The sequence below is a fragment of the Falco cherrug genome, chromosome 2 (assembly GCF_023634085.1).
Source record: "Falco cherrug isolate bFalChe1 chromosome 2, bFalChe1.pri, whole genome shotgun sequence".
Classification (NCBI taxonomy): domain Eukaryota; kingdom Metazoa; phylum Chordata; class Aves; order Falconiformes; family Falconidae; genus Falco; species Falco cherrug.
The window spans coordinates 26,797,908-26,821,324 of record NC_073698.1 but is presented as its reverse complement, the minus strand read 5'-3'; the positions used below and the strand labels follow the sequence as shown (position 1 = coordinate 26,821,324).

General features: G+C 39.6%; 1 protein-coding gene across 3 annotated transcripts in view; it reads left to right on the top strand.

Moving 5' to 3' along the window:
• Nucleotides 1–23,417, top strand: part of DCLK1 (doublecortin like kinase 1) — a 251,398-nt gene that overhangs the window by 116,876 nt on the left and 111,105 nt on the right. For all 3 annotated transcript variants that reach the window (XM_055702445.1, XM_055702446.1, XM_055702447.1), the window contains exon 4: nt 12,303–12,402. In XM_055702445.1, the coding sequence (XP_055558420.1) occupies nt 12,303–12,402 (100 nt within the window). The remainder of the gene's footprint in view (nt 1–12,302; nt 12,403–23,417) is intronic.

Below are 23,417 nucleotides of genomic sequence, written 5' to 3'. Positions count from 1 at the left end.
TGTGACAGATGGGCATCCCGCTTCTTAATCCAGCTGGACTTCTGAACCTGAAGGTTCACTTTCCTGCTTCTTTGCCAAATAACATAGCTTAGAAATTGCTGCAGTCCTTGAATGGCTCATAAGTATGCCTTTCTGCTTATTTGCCTGAATAATCTAACAGTACTTTATCTTTTGTATTATTAATTAAAGTCTATATTATTAATTTTAAATATTAACATGTAATTAAAATATTAATTTAACTATAATTACAAACAATATCATGAATAATAATACAAATTTTTGTGATATAACACCTGTGGTGTTCCCTGGATGTGGGAGTAGTTCTGACTTGTGCTGCAATGCACAGATGATACCCAGCCAGCTGCAGCTTCCAGGTAAGTGTTACTGAGCAGAGCAGCTGGGAGAAGAGAGCATCCCTCTGTCCTTTCTTGGTATGAGTACAGGAGGCAATAATAATGCCTAATCCCACTTTTTGTGTCACACTAGGGAAGACAGTAGAGGACATATGGCTGCTTTATGATTTATTGCCTTGCTTTATGCTCTAGCAGCCTCTTGTCTGCCAAGAAGATGCTACGGGCCACTTGCTGGACCACAAAACAATAGGATACAGGTCCAATTCAGAACTTGGAGCAAATTGTGTCTCTTTGTTGACTTTATGAGGTGGGGGGGGTGTTGGGGGGGTGTTGGCTCAAGCATTATGTGGCCTGTTGTAGGCAAGTCATTGCTTGTTTGTTACTGTTCGTGATTTGTGTAGTTTTAGGAATAGCTAACGCCACAAGGTACTTTCAATCGAAATATAGGATATACCTGGCTGGAAATGCAAATTCTCATTTTGTAGGAAATGACAAACCATAAAAATTTTGAAGCCTAAAAATAAGCAGAGTTAAAATTTACCATTCAGATTTTTTTAAGTACTTTTAGTCTTAGGATTTTGCTTTGGTGTTGAGTGAGTTATGGGACCTTGAGTATGAGTATCTATATAAAGAAGTACCAGTGTGATGTTCTTACTGTGATGCTCTCCTTCATCAGTTCATAGATATCTATTTAGATAGAAAAATCTCTGCAGCCCTCAAACCTTGGATTCTGACTAAATAATGGCATATGTCAATAACTTGGGGAAGTGAAGTGCCCAAAAAGGAAGATGAATCAGTTTGTGGATAACTCAAGACCTTTGTTGAATCCATATTGGAAACCAAATTAACATAAAATATAAAGATAAAATACATAAATCACAATGAAAAATTGTTGCTTGCTATGTAAACAGTACAGATGCAGGTTTCCCTGATCTAAACTGTTTATGATAGTCACTCTCAAAACAGATTAGCAGAAATAAAAAAGGGTTGGAAGAAATTCTACTGAGAGTTGTGTTTTTCTGTGGATATCATGAACCTGCAATGCACTCCAGTTTTGCAAGAGCAAAAGCTCATGCTTCATTAGTCTTTAACTATTAGAAGGGTGGGTGAAGCTAGTAAAGGTATTTGGTCACCTCAGATCTGGTAACTGCAAGATCCAAAATGCTTCTCTAAATGCCTACAGTTAATTGCTTTGGATGGACTGGAATGCTACAAGGCAGGAGCTGGACAGTTAAAGTAAAAGAGGTATACTGAGTTAAGGTTTCAATAATAGTTGCAAAGTATTTGAGATCCCTTTTATATAGGGAGTTAGGGGGCAAAGTAATATCCTAAATTTAGGAACTAAACTAAAAGAGGAACAGACTAAGATTATGGACTTGGGTTGCCAGTAGAGTTTTACATTTTATATTGTAGGCTCTGAAATTGGAACTATAGAAAGTGCAGAGTTTCCTGATGACTGACATAGTACAGAATAAGAGGAAGGAGCCAAAGATTAAACCACTCCAAAATGTAAAAGAGTGGTTTGAAATTGCAAAGTAATGCATTGATTGCAGTTTTTGCCAGCAGGAGAAGAACTAAATATGGTACCATGAAAACCAGAAGGGAGATTTCCACAGAAATTATGTGGCTCTGATAAATTGGAGTTAAATTGAGAATGAGAAAAAAAGCATTTCAGAAAGAGGCTTCTGATGAATTTGCAAATACTATCCTCAGTGGATTTATGGAGAGATTGTAAAGAGCCACAGCTTAATCCCTGTGGTGCTCCTTAGAGATGCTAAAAAGGAGAACATGTAAGGAGAATTACATTGTGTTGCCAAAGTGTTGTAGTCAGGGTAAAGAGTGAATGGAAAGAGTGTGCTCAAAGAATTCATATGTAGGGGAGAAAATGGAGTCTGGTAGAAGGGGAAACAGGAGTTGCCTTGGGCAAGTTATATTGTTGTGGTGTGTGGTGTCGAGAGCTGAGTTTAGAAGAGAGAGCTGAAGTGACAGGGCAACAGTTGTGTTTTAAGTTAGAGGTGTCTGCAAGAACAGGTGTCAGCGCTGGAGGCTTTCAGAAGTAAGAGGTGCAGAAGGAAATGAAATTTTAGTACACAGTGGGGTTTAAATAGTGGAGTGAGCAGGCAAAAGCAACAAGCTGGTTAGAAAACTGGAGGGCAGCAAGTTTCTATTTGATGCAGGAGATGCCCACTCCAGGCTTGATGATGGTGCCTCTGCATTTTTCCTCTTTCCCATGTGAATGTGTGTTAATCTTGTTCCACACTAGCTAGTCAGCGCAATTGTGCATTAATGCAGCTTTCAAAGTAAGGTAACATTTGAGGAGGCGTCATTTTTGGGTGTGGATAGGAGTCATGTTCTCACTGCTCTTATCCTGTCTGGCATGAAGCGATTTTTGACAGGAGAAGCTTGAACCAGCCATGTCAGTGCTTCCCGCAGAGCAACCATTCTTGAAACTGAGTATTAGTGCTTCTCAGCATTGCATTCATGCATAAACCCATGGGTTCCCTGTTGGGAAATATCCCCTGCTTGCCTCAAATTCTCTAGCAAAGAAACTTGTTTACTAAACTAGTTTTAATCTAACAAAGAAAAGGTCTTAGCTAACATTTCAGGCCAGATACAGTAGTTTCAGTATATTAAAACTGCCAAGTTTCTATTAACTTTATCTGAATTCAGAGGATTAATTTCAAAGTTTTTAAAAAGATTTGTCACAAATTAAACACATTGCTCAAGAAGAAGGTGATGGCACAATTGAAAAACCTGGAATATTAATTTAGATTTTCTTTTAAGCATGCTGTCATTTAGTGCAACACAGAAAAACAAAACAGATGATAGTAAGATTAGTGTTCAAAGCATAGTACGGAAAAGTTTCTCCAGTCTTCAAAAAGGGCAAGAAGGAGGGTCCAGGAAACTGCAGGCTGGTCAGCCTCACCTTAATCCCTGGAAAGGTGGTGGAACAGCTCATCCCGGAGGTCATCTCAAAGCATGTGAAGGAAAAGAAGGTCATCAGGAACAGTCAACATGGATTCACCAAGGAGAAATCATGCCTGACCAATCCAATAGCCTTCTATGATGGAATGAGTGCCTGGGTAGATGAGGGGAGAGCGGTGGATGTTGTCTACCTTGACCTCAGCAAGCCTTTTGACACTGTCTCCCACAACACCCTCATAGTTAAGCTCAGGCAGTGTGGGTTGGTTAGGTGAGCGGACAGCAAGGTGGGCTGAGGGCTGGCTGAATGCAGAGCTCCGGGGGTTGTGATCAACAGCACAGAGTCCAGCAGGAGGCCTGTAGCCAGCGGTGCTCCCCAGGGGTCTGTAGTGGCTCTAGTCCTGTTTGACTTATCCACCAATGACCTGGATAAAGGGATAGAGTGTCCCCTCAGCAAGTTGCTGATGACACAAAACTGGGAGCAGTGGCTGCTACACCAGAAGGCTGCGCTGCCATTCAGCGAGACCTGGACAGGCTGGAGAGCTGGGCAGAGAGGAACCTAATGACGTTCAATAAAGGCAAGTGTGAGGTCCTGCACCTGGGAGGAATAATCCGATGCACCAGTACATGCTGGGGCTGCCCAGCTGGAAGGCAGCTCTGTGGAGAAGGACCTGAGAGTTCTGGTGGACAGCAAGTTGCCCATGAGCCAGCAGTGTGCCCTGGTGGCCACAAAGACCAGTGGGATCCTGGGGCACATTAGGGGGAGCGTGGCCAGCAGGTCCAGGGAGATGATCCTTCCCCTCTGCTCTGCCCTGGTGAGGCCACATCTGGAGTGCTGTGTCCAGTGCTGGGCTCTCCAGTTCAGAAGAGACAGGGAACTACTGGAGAGGGCCCAGCGGAGGGCCACAAAGATGATGAGAGTACTGGAGCATCTCCCCAGTGAGGAAAGGCTGAGAGAGCTGGGCCTGTGTAGCCTGGAGAAGAGAAGACTGAGAGGGGACCTTATCAATGTCTACAAATACTTTCAAATACTTTCAGGGTGAGTGTCAGGAGGATGGGGCCAGGCTCTTTTCAGTGGTGCCCAGTGACAGGACAAGGAGCAACAGGGACAAACTGCAACACAAGAAGTTCCTTCTGAATATGAGGAAGAACTTCTTTGTATGTAGCACAGAATGGATGTTGATGAATGCACAAATTGTAGAAGCAGACTGATACGACATCTTCAACAATTTAAAAAGTAGAGCAACCTCTGCATTGCTGACAGAGGAAACAAAATGAAGAGTGGTCAGTCCTGAGCCACTGCTGGTCAACAGGCAGCTGAGGTGGAGGTTATACATGGAGCATGGCGTGACTCCCCTGAGGCTGGGGGTGCTGGCTTGCTTTCCATCCACTCCTGGGAGGCAGCAGGAGAACAAGCTATTTCTGCCAAGTTTGAGTGTGAAAATTCATATGTTTCTATCTATGATGGTGCCTTGGACCATCTAATTTGGGGGCACACATAGTGTTTCAGAGGCATTAACCTGCAGTGTGTCCACACAAGCCAGTTGTTAAAGACTAGCTTCAGCCAGTTTGAACCCCTACAGCAACATCTCCTCCTCATTTACAGAGGGCACTCTTGTAATGAGAATCTTGTGATAAAATGCTCTTTTTCACTGAAGAGCTCTCACAGCTTGATGATGCAGTTGTCACCATGGAGATTTCACTGCAACAGAAAAGAATGAGTTCTATGCCATTCAGCTTTGGAAACATATAGCAGATACCTCCCAATACCTTCAGCTAAGCCACCACCTGAGAAGAGAACGTGGATGAGAAGCTAAGAGAGGAAGTACATATATGCTGATCATAAATTATACTTTTTTGTACAGGACTGGATCTCGAAAAGTGGCATGTGTGTAACAACTGATAAATGTGAAAGGGCATGAATGAAAGCTTCAGAGCCTGAGCCAACAGGGAGGGAAATAGACTTGCCTTGAACTTCAAGGCAATATTCAAATGTGATGCTCTGTGAATTCCTGTTGAAGTCTAATTCCTTTCCCTCAGAAAGGGTATTTCGTGCTATTATCCACAGCCCACAGAGGATGGGGTCGGCTGAGGTTCCTCAAAAAAAAAATAATTAAAAAAGGGCTAGATTACAAATTTATTTATAAACAATGAGTATTTTTCTTTCCCCTTCCTGAAAGCCTTACTGAGATGTTTGGATTTCTCGTTTCACAGCAATGACCTAAAGACGATTACACCAGTATGGAATGATTAATTTCTGATTTTCCTGAAGCCATGAAATCCTTACAAATTAGTAATGGCTGTTTTGCTGGTCTTTCTGATAAGGGAAGTTCTACACAGTAAGGAATATATTACAAAACTGAACAAAGCATTTGGGAAAGCTAGTATGGGAGGCAGCTCCATACTGGCTGGGAGATAAATGTAGTAATATAAAAGATGTCTTCTGTTACTGTAATTCTGCTAGGATTCCGAAATTAAACAAGACTGTTAATACATATACAAACAATTTCTGTAGGACTTGAGGGTACTGGTGGATGAAAAGCTGGACATCAGCCAGCAATGTGCGCTTGCAGCCCGGAAGACGAACCATATCCCGGGCTGCATCAAAAGAAGTGTGGCCAGCAGGCTGAGGGAGGTGAATCTGCCCCTCTGCTCTGCTCTGGTGAGACCCCACGTGGAATACTGCATTCAGCTTGGGAGTCCTCAGCACAGGAAAGAGATGGACCTGTTGGAGCGGGTCCGGAGGAGGGCCACAAAGATGATGAGAGGGATGGAGCACCTCTGCTATGAAGACAGGATGAGAGAGTTGGGGTTGTTCAGCCTGGAGAAGAGGAGGCTGTGGGAAGACCTTGCTGCAGCATTTCTATACCTAAAGTGGGCTTAGAAGAAAGATTTTTAGCAGGACCTGTTGTGATAGGACAAGGGGTAATGGTTTTAAACTAAAAGAAAGTAGATTTAGGCCAGCTATAATGAAGAAATTTTTCTGCAATGGGGGTGGTGAAACACTGGCAAAGTTTGCCCAGAGAGGTGGTAGATGCCCCATCCCTGGAAACATTCAAGGTCAGTCTGGACGGGGCTCTGAGCAACCTGATCTAGTGGAAGGTGTCCCTGCTCATTGCGGTGTGTGTGTGTGTGTGGACTAGATGTTCTTTAAAAATCTTTTCCAACCCAAGGTATTACATGATTCTATGATTTATAATCTCTCGGGAAAATCCATAACTGTCATGAGACTTCTTACTGACTGTCTTTGGTAGCCGGCAGTGAAATCAATTCAGGACCTGATCTGAGATGTTCCTCCATGAAGCAATAGACAAAGAATGGGGAAATCGTTAAAATAAGTAGTGCAGAGGTGATGGTTAGTGAAAAATATAGTTTGAGACATAAATATTAAGACATTAATAAGGATCAATTTATGTCTTAAAACAAGGAGGGCCTTTGTTTTATTGGAAAAATCAGTCAGAGGGGAAAAAAGGAGAAAAATAGTAGAACAAAGTTTATAGTGAGCTCCTTCTACTTAGGAAGAACTAAAGAGACCTGCCTAGGAATTAAATATTGAGGCTAAGTGAATCAAAAGTAGGAGGAAAATAAAAAAAATCCATAATAGAACTCATAAAACTTGATACAAAACTGAGTCAGAGTCCTAAAATCAGGACTCATTTACACACTGAGGTTTTTCCAAATATATGATTGGGGTTTTTTAACTGTTTAACTGTCAGGGAAATGATGATCAAACTCAATATGACATTGGTTGAGGTTCAAAAAGGCTACTTTAAAATAGCTTTAAAACTTCCCAGTTGGCTGGCTATGGGGTAGAGGCTGGAAGGCACTTGCCACTGATTCTCTGCTTGCCCCCCTCCTTTGGGCTGCTCTTGCCTCGGTAGCCTCATTTACCCCCCTGTTGCCCTCAGTCTGCACTCCTGCCTTGCAGCCTGCCTCTCCTCCTTCCTTTATGCCTCATGTTTTCCTTTTGCCATCCTTCATTTCTCTTTGTCTTTCCAGAAAACCCCTATAACCACTTACCGTTTGAATTCTCCTTATATCCTTCTGCATCTTTTTTGTTTTACCACCTCATTTCTTTGTCCTCACTTTTCTTTCCAGCTCTCCAACAGCAGTGGTGCCTGAGGGCACCCCAGCTTGAGATTTTCTCATTGCTCATCCAAAATAGCTTTCAGCTTTGAGTCTAATTAAGTTGTTGTTATTAAAAGAGGACAAACACACAGAACACCCCACTCCCCCCCCCTTCTTCTTCATCCAAGAAGGAAGCATTGTGAAAATTGTAAGAAAAACATGAGAGTTAGTAATCCTGGTGGTGGTGATGTACTGTGCTGTTGCTGTGAGCTATTCCTGAATGCAGGGGAAAATTTGAGTTTCTGATTATTTTTCACTTAAAAATTTTGGAGTCGGTATTAACTTGATATGTGGTCTGCTCTAAAATAATAGGAACATATTCAATTTGCTGTGACTGACATATGCAAAACAAAAATTGTTCTGGGTTTTTTTGTGCATGTGTGTGTTTTAAATCATGAATTCAGAAAGATCCCTGATCCCACTATAGCCAGAATATAGTGATTATAAATGGTGATTTTATCTGTAGCTTTCATGGCATGCTTGTAGAGAAAGGATTGATTAAATTCCTCTGTCCGTCCCTCCCTCCTTCCTTACCTCTCTCTTGTCCCTCTCCCTCTCTTCCCCTTGCCTTTCCCTCTCTTTCCCCTCCATTCCTGCTTCTCTCTCTCTGTCCTTCTGCACCTCCTCCACACCAGTACTGACTGCTCTTTCTCACTTGTCGTGAGAGAATAAAACCAGGTAATGCTCTACAAGCTATTATTCTTACTCTCAGGTCATCTGTGCTCCAAAAGATAAAGCACAATTTCTCACATCGTTTATAGATATAAGAAAGAGAGTCTCCATAACAAAGTTACCAACTTCAAAGAGGTGAGTATTAAGAGCATAAATGTTTCAGGCCAGTTGAGGGAAAACAAAAGGCTCCACAATAGTTAGGATATTTCTCATTGGTTCCAGGTACTCACCTGTTTAAAAAAAAAAGAAAGAAAAGTTAAGGTAGTTTTTGCAGCGGCTCAGCATCTGTGCTATGGTGCAAAGCCAGTCCTGAGGCTAGGATGGAAGCCAAGTTTGCGGCTCTGTTCCCTGTTCTCCTTCTGGGGCAGTTCAGCTGATCTGCTTCATGCTCCCCCAGAGGCTGTGGGTGCTTGGCCCATCTGGATCCCCAAGTCCCCTCTGGGCTTCTAGCAAAAGTACCACAGCAACTGCTGAGATACGAAATATTTTGAGATTCTTCCTAGGCAGACACTTGCATTTCCCACTGGAAGGCAGGTGAGATTCATAAGTTGTTTACTAGGACAAGGATTTGTGGGGGATCCAGGCTTCAGCCTGTACAGCTTGCTCAGGTGAGTTTAGGCATGACAAATACTTCTGCCTCTCCTCTGTTTTGCACTGGGTACGTACAGGTCAGCTAGTCTTCTTCACATGACTTACATATAGCCTGAAGCCTATACTAGTGATCAATTTTCTTTGCTGCTCCTTGTCGGTTTTCTCACCGCTGATGCAAAGGATTGTAATGCCCGAGACTCCCTAGCCTCTGGTGATGTTACTGTTATTTATCCTACAAGAGTGTGAGACACCATTAACTTTAAATATCACCTCTTTGCCAGAAAGTTTTTTGTTTATAAGTGTCACAGTATGTTTAGTACCAGGTGTGTGGTAGAAAACATTTATTTTTTCAGTTTCTTTTTACTTAAGGTGTATGTTTGACCGTTCCTGCATAGACTTTGTTTTCCTCGCTGTCAGAAATGTCCTGGTGGAATATGGAAGATAAAAACTCATTTGTGAAAAAGAAGAAGATGGATTCTGTGACTTGAAAATAACAAAAATGTTCAGGGAGACTTTTGTAATTCACTATTTTTAAAATGGGCTCTATTTAAAGTTGATCATGTGCAACAGAGCACACTGGCCTTTTAAGCATTGGTACAGTCCAGTATGGGTGATACAAATCCTTGATCTTCTAAACTGTAACTTTTGAGGAGCTGTGTTCTCCATAAGTGAAAATGGGTAATAAAAAGCAGGTCCTGTTGCTTAGCTGATGGCTGATAGTGAATAGAAAGTGCTTGCAGATTTCTATCCAAAAAAGCCTGGAAGGGGGTGCTGTGTATTTGTTAGATGCCTTCTGGAAAGGCCCTTCTGTGAAACCTCTGAGGAGTGTGAGCTGAGGATTGGAGAGGGCGAGGGATGTTGAGACATAAAGGATGGAAAATACAGACAGCGAAGGACATTCCAAGGCTTCAAATAAATAACATAAAAAGATATTGGAAGCCCGAAGAGAAGTTATTTCAGAGGGGAGTGGGTTTGGAAAGAACTTAAGCTCTTGCTATGAGCTTTCTAGATAATTCCTAAATTAATAAAATCCCTGGAGACAAGAAAAACTTGTGTATGTAGCGTATGTAGTTTTACATACACTATAGGAAACTGAGAGCATGGAGAAAAGAGGCAAGCATAAGAACACTTTAAATTATGAGTGTAAAGTTTAATAAAATGCAAGGATATCTAAGTAGAAATTATTTTTCTATTGTGCTGATCCTATTTTCTTTCTTATTTGCATATAAATTGCACCGATTGAACCTGAGATGCTTTAAATAGTGGCAGAGTTGAGCCTGGTTAGGTGGTGTTACCTCCATTTTAATGTCTTGGTTAGGCTTGAATAAAATCCTCTTAACTGGGCAGAGACAAGCATTTCTGAGTTTTATTAAATCCATACTTTTTTTTTTATTATTCAAATATGAATTTGATTTTAATTCGTCCTTGTTGTCAAAATAGATCAATTTTGTGCCTAGTGTGACTTATTATTTGCTCAGTTCTAATACTCTGCTCGGTATAAACATGTATGTAAAGGTTATCACTCCCCAGAAGTGTGTCAAACTTGGGAGGCAACAGGAAATAACAGGATTTTTAATGTCATTTTGCGAATTAGTAGTTTCGTACATGCTGTGGGAGAGGTAGCAATTTCAGAGGAACTTGACTGAAGGGAAGAGATGTTTGAAACTTGGTGGGAGTATGGGGTGGGAAGATAGTCAAGATATGTCTTGTGGACAAAAAAAAAGATGGTAAGTAAATGACTTTATATAAAGGTTGCTGAGGCTGATACACTAATAGAACATAAACTGAGTAGGAGCATGGTAAAAAGCTCTGTCAAATATTAACATTTTTAATGTTGGTGTTCAGGTACTGTGAGGTGTTAAGATGGCAGTCGTGATAGGAATAGGGTTGTGGTAGAGCTGAATTTAAAAATATGTGCATTGCTTAAGGAAAGGAGTTTTGGGGATTACCTTTGTGTCTTTGGGTATTTATTTCATCTAGCTCTACTCTCCATTCCTACTCCGCAAGCAAGTCATGACATGTACCACTATTTTTCTTCCTTGAGATTTTTCTAGCGTAGAGGCTCATAACTGTTGTAGATGCCAAAGCCTTAAGGCATGTTTCCAGGAAGCATGATGTGAATTTTATAACCCCTAGACACCAGTCTCTGCAGATTAGAAAGGTGCTTGCTTTTATGCCGAAGCCTGGAAATACCTCATTGGCCAATTCTTTCATTTGTGTTTTTGTAGGATCTAAATGCTGGCTTTCCCCCCCTGCTTTTTATGAGGTTAGCTAGACTGTTCTCAAATATTTTGTCAATTTTTAGAGATTTTCATGTGTTACTTTCCTGTCTGTAAACTTGAAAGTCTATTTGTGAAATTATCCTGTTCAAATATTAGTGCACTATTTATTTACAAAACATGATATAAAAAAATAAGCGAACGTAGCCTTTTAAAATCTTCTGGTAAATGTGAAACAGGAACAGAGTTTACCAAATGTCTTTGACTTTTTAAAGGTAGTCAGACACCTAATTTTTTTTTTAAATTTGTCAAAACTGGATCAGCAAGTCCAATGTCAGATTATGGGAAAGTTACTGATTTTTCTTCAAGAATATTAGTAAAAGTAGTCATATAAATGGAAACATTAAACTGTTAAATAGTGCCTTGTGAACTAAAAGCTCTTGTAAGGAAATTATAGAATTGGAATCAAAGTGGGACCTTTAAAGGTCATCTAGTCCAGCCTCCCTGCAATGAGCAGGGACATCTTCAACTAGATCAGGTTGCTCAGAGCTCCGTCCAGGCTGACCTTGAACATTTCCAGGGATGGGGCATCTACCACCTCTCTGGGCAACCTGTTCCAGTGTTTCAGCACTGTCATTGTAAGAAATTTCTTCCTTATATCTAGTCTAAATCTACCCTTTTTTAGTTTAAAACCATTACCCCTTGTCCTACCACTGAAAGTATGTCCCATCTTTCTTGTAAGTTCCCTTCAAGTATTGAAAGGTCACAATAAGGTCTCCCTGGAAATCTCCTGTATGGACATGATACTACACCAGTGTAATCCTGATTATTCATATTTGGGAGTAGAAAGGGGTTACCCTTTTACTCAGTACTAGAAGAACCATTACCCACTCACCTGACTGTTCAGCTTGATGCCTTCAAAGAGGCTTCATTTTGACTCTGCTAGTGAAGAGGAAGAGTGTGATGGAGACTCAGTTCACCCATATGAGTTCCATTCCCTGCCAGGGAGATTTTGCTGAAATAACTCCATTTCATTATTCTGCGTACAAAGCTGTAACCTTGTTTCATTGCAAAGGATGGAGACGTGGGCTCAAAAGCAAATTAATTATCCACTAAGTACTGAATGGTACCTTGTGCATAAACAAAAGGCATTTACCTCATACCCCATTGATGCATCATGTAATAAATGTACAGTTACAGCTTTTTGTCTTATCTCTCTCTTCCTGCAGTGTCCATGAAAGTGTTTCTCACTTGTAACAGATGGTCAGAGCACAGCTTTGAAATTTATCTGGAGATGAAGCCCTGTTGATTCCATTAAAAGTGTTCATGCAGATGGAGACAAGGAGGCATTTGTTGTTCTTACGATTCTGATGATGAGGTATTTCATGCAATGCCTTCCTTTCCTTTTTGCTTGCAGGTGATGTGCCTTCAGGATTTCTTTGGCGATGATGACATTTTTATTGCATGTGGACCAGAAAAGTTCCGTTACCAGGATGATTTCTTGCTGGATGAAAGTGGTAAGAAGGTGTATTTTAAAACTTTTACAACCAGAGTAGAGGGCAGATTTCTATATCACACTAATTAAGACAAAACTGTATCACCTAAATTGATTTCAGAAAGAGCCTAAATATTTTTATTCTTTAAATTCTGACTACTGAAAATAAGTAACTGAAAGGAACAATAAAGTTACCCAGTGAAATATATCTGCCTATCTAGCATAAAACTTCACTTTAGCGTGAATTTTGTATATCATAGGAAATGGTTATGTGTTTGGTGGAACTCCTTTTTTTCCAATGTCTGTCTTAGCATTTTGTCTTTATTTTCTGTTGAATTTATTCTGCTGCTTTGTCATAATCTTTCAAGCTCACAGTTCTTACAATTGAGATTTATATAATATTTCACAAGTTATATGATAAAGGAAGATAGATACAATTCTGTATGGAAGATAAATATAATCAGTAAATGCAGCGAAAGTCATCTGAGAAAATTCAGGGAGTTCTGTTTTCTCAGAGACTGACTAATACAATAATGTGATCAATGTACGTAATCCTCATGTTCAATTTGCAAATACCTATATTGTTGCAAATATTTCTAATTTAGGAACCATGGCAGGAAGAAAAAAACTATGTTTCGTAAATTTGGGGGAAAAAAATCTACCACTTTAATTGTATTTATTTTTGTGTACAGCAAGATTCAGCAAAGGTTTTATTGCCCCTACACTTTCTCTCAGCCCAGGGTGTGTTTGTAATCCATTGGTATCAGCTGCTCTCATCTTTTTGAAATATCAAAGATCTCAAAGAACAGCTGACTGAAACATCAGTCAGAAAAGACTTTGTTACGGTAGTAACTCCTTCATAGTCATCATGTGTGTGGTTTTTTAACTTCAGTACTTCATCATTGTTTATGATGCTAGATGATGCAGTTGTGAATGATGGTGCAGTTGTATTTCCCTAACTAACCCGTGAAACTGGAAGGCTTCTTGGTTCACTTGGATCCAGACAAATGCTCCATTAGCTTGTGTAGGAGCAGAATAAGGCGGTTTGCACAGACCATACCTTGTGAGCTGAGGGATGAGTCTGAAATGAGTATCTTTCCTACTGGACACGGGAATGACATTTTGTGTCAGGCACAGACAGGAGCAAGCACTCATTCTGCCTTCCTCTAGAGGACCTTGTAATATGGAAATAAAAATCAAATGATGCACCAGGTTTGCTCTTTGCAATAATGAAATTGCTGTAGTTGCCTCTAAGGTGAAATGTACAAACCATGGAAAAGTAACTTTAGGCATCTTTAGGACAGGAATTAGAAAGGTAAGGGGACATATTTGGGCAGCAGGGGAGTTTCCCAGTTGGCGATGTGGCCAGCACAGCCATTCTTGCCTTTAACGACAGGATAGTCAGGTAGCTGACTGCATAGTCTGGATTCATTTGTGTCTCTGATCTGAAAGATGACATTGGCAGCTGCCTGGCATCTCCTCACAGTGAATCCTGCAGCAGTTTTTCCAGCACTGGCACAGGGAGAAATGCTGACAACATATTTGTCTAAATCCCTTTTTGAAGTACATAGCTCTTTTTTGGAGGTCTTGTGTCAAAGTACAGACATAGCCTGACTCTGCCTAGTCTTTATTTGTCTGACATATCATCATCTCTTTGAGTAAGCAGTCTTTCTCTGGAACATTGGTGCTAAAACCCATATTATGCTGAGCTGGAAAAAAAAGCGCTTAAAATCTAGGCTGAAAATACAGCTTTAGCAATTTGTTGTGGTGTTTGCTTTTCTACTAGGTAAAGATTCAATGAATGACTATTTTGAGTATAGGAGCAAAGAAAGAGCATAAAATCAGACTCCAGACTGTAATTTCTTTGCAAAATGTACTTCAACTTTGCTCTATATTTTTGGGGGAAGTTTGGTATCAGAAAACTTGTTTAGGTTGCTTGCCATTAATAGCTGATATACCAGCTGATACACATCTACCCAGCCTTTTCTGAGGTAAGAGAGGTAAGAGCAAGATTTGAAGAGAGAATTAGAAAACAACTGAGCTTTCAGCTTGTTTTGCTTGGTAGATGAACTTTGTGGGATCACACTGTGTGTCTGTGTGTTCCTCATAGTTAATCTAAGAACATTAAAATTATCACTAAGTGCTGTCCAACTGTGCAAGGCTTGGAAAGCCTGTCTCTGCTTCCCTGAAAAGCAGCTTGAAGCAACACTGTGCTAGTCTCAGTCACTACATCCCTCCAGTGTTTCCCAGTTTCAGCCAGATGAGGAGAATAATAGCTAAGGTGTTGCAGTTTAAAGAATAAAGAAAAACAAAATTTTAAGGTGGGCAAGAAAAACAGAGAGAATAAATACTTAAACAACCACAGCCCTGGGCTTTTGGGAATTGCTTATCAAAGAATACCCTTGTTCTGTGGTGTGTGTTCAGAGCTCCTGCAAGTAAGAGACGAAGTTTCTGGGATTGGAAGACCTATCAGCTGTACTGGGATCCATTTTAGCTATCTCTAGGTATCAAGAGAGTAGGTACCTGCAGCTGAGCCAGTCTCAGTAGGTTTCTTTCTTAGTAAATAAAACTTAGACCTATTGACAAGGTAGATGGTAGATGTTTGATTGACTTAGTTGAAGATGAATGTTTAGAACAGTTAGTGTGGATTATGCTCCAGAACTGTCTGGATCTTTTGTAAAGAGATCTATATGCCTGATTTAGCTGTTCTGAATCTACACTGTATTTCTGTAAAGCTGCTGAAAAAGCTTTTAGGGTGAGATTAATTTCACCCCATCAGAAAGGAAAAGTCTAAAGTTAGTCTGCATTATTCCTAGTCATCTTTCTTTATCCTGCTCCCATGGCTTGCTCCTAGCACAGGATAACACCTTCTAAAAGCCATAGAACCAAAAATTTAAAAAAAACAGTCTAGAAGGCAGTGAATCAATCTTCCTGTCTAACTGTGGAATTAATATTCCCCATTTAATTTCTGATAAACTTGTCTAACATGCCCCTTTAACACCTCTGATGAGGAATCTGTAACTTCCCAAGACATTCTGTGCCAGTGGTGAACTCTCCTCACTGTTTTTCAGTTATCTTACCCCAGATTCCCTTGCTATAAATGAAGCCCATTACTACTTTTCTTATCTACTGTGAACATGGGAAACAGATGATTCCTTTTCCTTTGAAAAAATCTGTGGGCTTCCATAAGCCTCATCAATTTTCTCTTCTTTAGGCTGAACAATTAGTTCAGCCTTTCTTTGTTTAGACTTCAGGCTCAAACCTGTCCTTGAAGGAAGGAGTGTGTTCCTTCTTTCTATCATCTCATTTCTCTGTTTTATGTCTTTCAGGAAGAGGCATTGCATATCCCCTTGGCAATCAGTTAAGAAAAGTCAGTTAATTAGGGACCCATCAAAGAGAAAAACAAGCAGTCGGCACTGTACATTGCAGTATCTTCTCTCTTCCTTGACGTACAGATGGTTTTCATATTAAGCACACAGTTTATCACATGAAATACAGTATCAATAGGCACCACCCCCATCATAATTCCTAGCAATCATCTGCATATCTGACTAAATCAATAGATACAATAGCCACACACACTTCCATCAAGAGGACTGCAGTTGGGGCATGAGGATGCATCAGAATGACCGTAAAATTAAGAAGTAAATACTCCTTGTTTGTCAAGCATCAGTGGAAATGCTGTTTTCATAGAAAGTTTTTTGGGGAAAAGCACAAAACCATTGTATTAATGAAGCACACATTACATCAACCAGCTTGTAAGAAGAAATATTCCTCGGCATAGAATATGGCCATGGCTGCTTCAGGCATTGTTAGTTTGCAGTTCTGGAAACTTTCCCAGAAATCCCAGGTTTTCTTTAACTGATGGTGGTTCAGTTTTCAAAGAAAAGAACTCAGAGGATGGTTTTCTATAGACCTCAGCTGTGTGTTGGCAGAGATTAGGGTTTAAGTGCCACGCTCACAAAAATATTTGCAATCAGCTGTTATTTCGGCACCTAAATAGGATTTGGCAATGCAAATAACTCACGGGATTGGCCCTAAATGAGAACATCTCCTTGGATTATACGGATATTTCTTTCTTAGCACTGTAAAGTATGAGAGTTTTTGAGGCTGGCAGTATCAGACTTAATTTTATAAAATTAAGTTATTTTTTATGTTTAGTTAGTGTTGGCTGAGTGCTTTGGAAGCTTAAGTCGCACAAACTGAAGTATGGTGGATTTCATCACATACTGAGATGCATCATGTTAAAAGGCTGCAATGCCAGCTGACCAAAGCCAGTGTCTGCCTCCAAGCAGAGCGTAACCAACATAGAATGTCTGGATGTGAAAACAACTGCAGTTCACTTGTCAAGAGCACATATTACTGTTATGGAAACAATGATGAGAATGACCCTTCTAGGGGAAAATTAGGACTGGAATCTATGAAACTTAATTTCACTTTGATTTGGCTGGCCTGTGTTAGTCCTCAGCTCAGCATCTCTGTGCCAGCAGTGTTACTGCTTCATCTTGCCAGCAGCAGACAACTTGCCAGGAAAATCTGAGTCCTGTGGCGTCCGCACACGTGCGTGTGTGCGTGGAGGCATGCACATGCATCTGATTCAGTAACTGCTGTTAAGGTCAGGAGTATCATGTTTATCCCTGTTAATAACTGTCAGGTTTCTGTAACCTCCATTACTCTGTCCTTCCTAAAAGAGAGAGGAAGGAGAAATCAGTTATAGTCCTCTTCTACCCTGATTTATAGGACAGAGACTGATGTATTAAGCAGTTTTTGGCTGGACTTAGGAGTGGAGAGCATGCTGGCTGACTTACTCTGCCCTCATCAAAAACTCGTGCTTTGGCAATTGGAAAGTAATGGTGGGTTCTGGGGACTCTGAGATATAACTTTGCTTTCAACAGAGGCATAAATATAAAGTGTTCCAGCACGGTGTGATATTTTCAAATGTCAACAACTGCTGGGGCCTGGAGACAGATATTCTGTGTACAATGCAGCAATAAACAAAGGGAGGAGGGACCAGTCCTCTGGCTGTGTGTACCATTTCAGACCAATGGTTCAGAAAGGGCAGAAAGAAAGAAGCTGGGTTTCCTGTGGGTTTGCATCCAGTGACCCCTTTATTTTCTTACTCCAAGACCTCCAATTTCATCTCCACCCTCTCATCATGCCTTAGACACTTGCATAGTACCCTCAGCTCCTTCCCATTTGGTACACCGCTGCTTTTCCTCATTCCCTTCCTCACAGTAAGGACATTAACAGGGTGTCTGTTTCATCCAGCAGTGTGATAGTTTCACCACTTTCCCAATAACAATAGGAATATCCCGTCACTGAGACCACCTGCATCCCACTGCACTGGAAGTACCTCCGTCCCTCAGCTGGCATGCCAGGCTTGGCTCTGGCTGCATGGAAGGACTCAGCCACGTGGTAGTGTGCAAGTGACTCACTTGTTTCTGTTGTGTTAAACTCTTAAAAGGAGAATGCTGATCTGCAGTTAAATACTAAGAAAAGGCTGTTAGCCTGATCATCAGGTGGTTGTTAATATAATATCATGTGTCGCTCATTAAATAAAATCTGTAGGAACGCTTGGGTTGAATGAGCTGTTCACATGAAAAATGCATTCACAGAACCTCAGGGTTTTTTCTGCGCAGGATTTCTTTTAACATTTGGCGCTTTTTTATAGGTACGTTGCCGATTACATAAGCCCATTTCTTTATCTGTTGTCTGCAAGATATTTGCTTTGAATATTCTCTACTCTGTCTCACAGGTCTACTTATTTGAGACATTGCTTCTCACTTTTCTGCCTAAGCATCTCTAGCAGTGAAAGTCTGGTCATTTAAATCATAAATCCTTGCTCTCCCTAGCTGGCAGATTTATAGACATGAATAAAGACATTAGAGCTTTCAAGAAGATTACATACGTACTTCCCAGTTCAGATTTATACTGAAATGCCTTTCTTTTCTCTCCCTTCCCCTACCTCCTCACCATGCATGCATGTATATTTGCATAGTTATCACTTTTCATCAGTGTTGTTACGAAAAAGTTGCCTGTATGTATAACCAGGAAAAATTGTGATCACTTAAAACTTATAAAACAGTTTCTCATTGAAACTAACCAAACAGTAAGACTGCATTTGATGCTAATTCACTCTGCTCATTGAACCAAATGTTCCTCAATATGTTTTCTGCAGTATTTTCTTTCTCTGATGTCTGTTAAAAATAGCATGAATGAAATGCTATCCAATAAATTAGAACTGGTGGAAATTCCCACTTCGTTTGCATAAGGAGTTTTGAGTGTGCATATTCCTTCAACATTTTACCATGGTAAAGCTGATTTGGGGTATAAAAGTACTAAAAACTTTGGGTCCGAGAATATCAAGAGTTTCTCAATAATATGTGCATATTAATTAATGGCATTTTTATTGGGAATTTATAATATAAAGATTCAGCTTGTTTTAAATAGAAGAAAAATGGTTATTAAAAATCATCAGTATTTTTATCTTAACGCACAGGAGGTTTTACTCATAACAGGTAGTGTTAATATATAGTTAATAACAGAGTGGACAGAATGTGTTTATGGGTTTGTACAGATTTATATTTTTGCTCTTTTGTTTTATATTTGTGTTGTATTTCTTGAACTGAATCTTGCCAGGGGAATATTGAGATTAATCAGATTGGTTCAGGTAAAGATTTTTCTTACAACACATTTTAAGCTAGTTTCCTCAACTATGAATATCTCAATTGTATATCCAAATGCAAAGAGGACAATTCCAGGACAATTCCCATTTTTATGACCAGCCTTAAAAACAAATTTTCAGTTCCGGGGAAGTAACACTAAAATTTGGTAGACATAACAAGGTAGATCTTGGCACTTGAGTTCTTAATTTGACTGTCTCATGTCTCTTCTTTCATGGAAGTTGCTTTATTTTACAGCTGTTGAGCCTAGTCCACAGTTTGTGTAATACTTCATTCTAGACCACAGGTTGAGTTTTGAGCTTGTATGTTCAGTCTGTATCCTCAGAAGATGGTAGCTTCCAAAATACCAGCTTCCTTTGAGTGCTTTTTAGGAGAGACTTTTATCTTTTCCTTTTCCAGTTCCAGTGATGACAGAAGCAGCAGATAGTAGCTGTGTACTATAAACCCCTCCACTGAGTCTGTTAAGTAGTTTGGAGAGAAGCGCAGAGGAATTTATCATAGATGTTTAGAAATCATCTTTCCCATATGTTTATCTTTGTACTTTTCCTTGTTTTGTTAATTAACTTGGTAAAATGGAACATAAAGTGTTGGTGATCTTGGCAAGTATATTTGCACTTGTATTTTTCACAGTTTGCAGACCCTTTCCAATGCTGGCAACTATTAGAATCTGATCTATTTCTGAAATGATGAGCCCAGTAGTCCTGTTGCAGGCAATCTTTTGGGTGAGCAATGCAGTCCCATTTTCTCCAGTTATTACGAGTTTGTATGAGAATGTTTCAAGATTAGTAGTCTTTGTAGTGTCAGGGCTTCATTATTCAGTTTGAGAATGTGTACGAACTGTGTCATTTGCTAAACTGTATTAGGACGTGCCCTAGAGACCTTCCTGTTTGTTGGCTACTAGAGTTGTATCAGGGAGATTCTGTATTGCGATTAGATTCTACTCATCATCGATAAAATTGGACTGACTTCTTAGACTGACATTGTAATTTTCTACTTCTCATATTAGATACAGGCCCTATATTTGGAGTTTTATAATGTCTTGAGTAAGTGTGTGCACACGTTTTTTAATGGCAGAGCTGTCCACATATTCTCTTATACTGGCAAAACCTTTTGAAAAGAGAATAATTAAAAAACCAGAGTTCATTAGCTTTTAGAAATCAGAAACTTTCTGAAGGCATATGAGGAAAATATTTATCCTTAATATTTCTTAAAGGCCTGTTTTAAAAAAACCAAAATCTTACCAAACAGAAACTGCAGTACAGCAGCTGAAAGAGAATCAAAACTAACCTGGATAGTATTTCAAAGTGGTGAAATCAGAAACAGTACATCAGTGACAGATATCCATATCTATATACACATACATATTTAGTGAGATGCTGTGTATACAGACACATATATCAAGCATAAAGGGTTTTACTGTCCTGCAAATACAGCCAGTGGAAGCCCTCTGTATAGTGGCTGTGTTGGTCTGTACTGCAAAACTGATAGCTCACAATGTATAATGGTTCAGTGCTGCTGTTTTCAAAATGCAACCTACAGAAATTTCCCATTGAAAATTCAAAAGTGTTACCTGAGAGTTCAGGTTGCTCCTGTGAACAGTCACCTTCGAATAAACTTTTTTTATAGCATAGCTCCCCGCAGGAAAACTGGCTGCTAATATTATGCATAAAGTAATTTAAGGCTGAGTAATCATTAGGAAGTCTCATGTTGCCATGGAATTGAACACCCGTAGGTGGTAGGTCATGGAGCTCTGATTTGGATTCTTTTATTCTTCAGTCAGAGCTTTTTTTAAATTTTGTTCTAGAGGAATTGTAGCACTTGGGTTTTTCTTTTGGAAGAAAATCTTCTAGGAACTTAAATTTATTGAAGCAAGAAGGGACCTAATCTGAGATCTCATTCTTTTAACTAGAGGACCTGGGTCAAGGAAAGTTTTTGGAAGATTGCTAATTATTCCTAAGAGAGTGAAAGTTGGTTAGAAGACAAAGAAATTTAAATCACTTAGGTTTTCCTGTTACTCTGGAATAGGAAAGGAATTTTTCACAGCTGCTAAGATTGTAAACTGTCTTCCCATTTTTGCTAGACAGAATGAGGCAGTTTCTGATGAAAACACCATGTTTACGAAGAAAAAAAACTGCAGGAGAGCAAATTTGATGAAGCATTATACAAATTATTCCTGTCTTTAACTTTACATGCTCTTTCTGTTTTGCAAGCAGATATTAATGTCTGCAGAATAGGTGACTTGAGAAAATGTAATAGACTGATGTTTGCATAGCAGTTGCTGTACTGCAGGGCTGGAAGATGGGGTATATTGTTTCTGCTTAAAAGAAATAAATTGGGAAACCACAGGGAATAAATACGTGTCAAGCAGCCTAACTTTGGGATCTAATAAATTGCTTGAAATTGTCATTAAAAGTAGAATTCTTAATTTCATATGTAAGCATTTAATAGTAAAGACAAACCTACATAAATAAAACAAGATTGATTTTTTTCTAGATCACTTTGGGGAGTACTGTTCTCCTGAGATTCTGCTGGGAGTCTGCTGGGATCACAGCTCAGACTGGATGCAGACAGACAGCTGTGTAGTTTTTACCAGCAGGAGAAATATTAACATGTTATGAGAAGCTTTAAACTTCCTAGATGCAGATTAGAGACAAAAGGCTGCTAATGCTAACTGGGAACATTTATTCCATTTAGTTTGGTCTTGTTAATAATAATGATATTACAGAAAAGCCATCTTAGAAAGAGCATTAGATGTTGTAAGCAGGTATTGATTTAATTTATGTTGAATAGAAGATTAAGTAAAACCAAACCTGTCCGGCAATTAAGTTGATTTTTTTACATATTAAGAGAGAACACTGAAAAATCGAGAGAGTTTGTCAGTGAAGTCGATTAGACTTAAGAGTTTGGGGATGAACATTAGAGGAGGTTTGTAACTTCAACCAAAATGCAACCCAGAAGCTGTCTCAAGTTTGCATCTGTCCGAAATAGATTGGTAAGGATCCAGAATCAACGGGCAGAAAATGGAAAGCCTAAAGAAAAATTAGTCTGTAAAGAAGTCTGTACACAAACCTGAACATGAAAATGTTCACGTAGACACATTTGCCAAAATTATGTGGATTTTGACCTTGCAAAAGAAATTAAATTAGGTAAAGTTTTTAGCCAGATGAGATTAAAAAAACAAAACCCACAAACGAACCACCATAAACTGAAGTCACGATACAGTGTAGTAATGACAGATCTACTATGTCAATGTTTTGGCCTCTGTATTCAGGAAAAAATGAAATCCGTAATGGGAGAAAAGCACCCTTTCTAATCAGATCTTTGGAGAAATGAAAATTACTGTCCCAGGGAAGAATGCAGAAGGTAAGTCAGTTGCAAAAAGCATCGTGTTGTGCAAGCAATACTTGTCACTGTTGAGGAAAAAAGTTTATACGTGCTATTAAGATAGTAACAGAATTTAATGCTGTGCACCTTCCTGTAAACGAAAGAAGCTGATATTAGTAAAGCTTTTCTGTCATTTCTTTACTCATCTGATTTCCCATGCTCAATTAAGATAGGCTCTTTGAGCTTTCAAATAGGACATCAGCTTTATGAACAAACTAATCTGTAAACTTCAAAACACTCCTCTGAATAATCTCTGGAGTATGCTGTGATACACAGAATGAAAGATGGTTTCATGGGCTATTTCCAGCCTAACATGCATTTTCAGTCTGCAATTATTTAAACTTTCTCAGAATAAAAAAAAAAAAGAAAGTCATTGGGACTTTACACACCTCAGTAAGCGTTGTGGAGGTAGCAGATGTTGTTAGTGAAGCCATGTTTTCCAGCTATCCTGCAGTTAGCCTATCGCCAGCGTGACTCAGCCTGTTTACATTAGTTTTACCTAAATAATTATAGCAAAATTTAATTGCCTGAACAAGATAGCATTCAAGGAGAACCCATTAATATCAGTGGCAAAAGCTGCCTAGGGATTTTTAAATTAGAGACAGTCCTGGAGACTTTGGTATTTTTTAACTTGGGAAGCTAATTGCTGGATTTTCTGTTGATAGGTAAAGCAATGTTGCGGCAAGTCCGGGGCAGCTGAAGTCAGCAGTACCATTGTGAAGAGGCAAAAATGTGGGTGGGCTGGCAATTGTATTTGCCTATAGAAGGCAGGCGGGTTTTGTTGCCCACATTACAGAACAGCTCAATGTGCAAGGCATGTGTGCCTAGGTGTGAATGTTGATTTAGTGTCAGCATATAAAAGTGTTTTGCTTTAGTAAGAGTGCTTTATTTAATTGTCTGGTGCATGAGGATTTTGTCTGTAAAAATAAACAGTTGAGGAGCTCCATATTAGAGTAAGTTTGTCTGAATC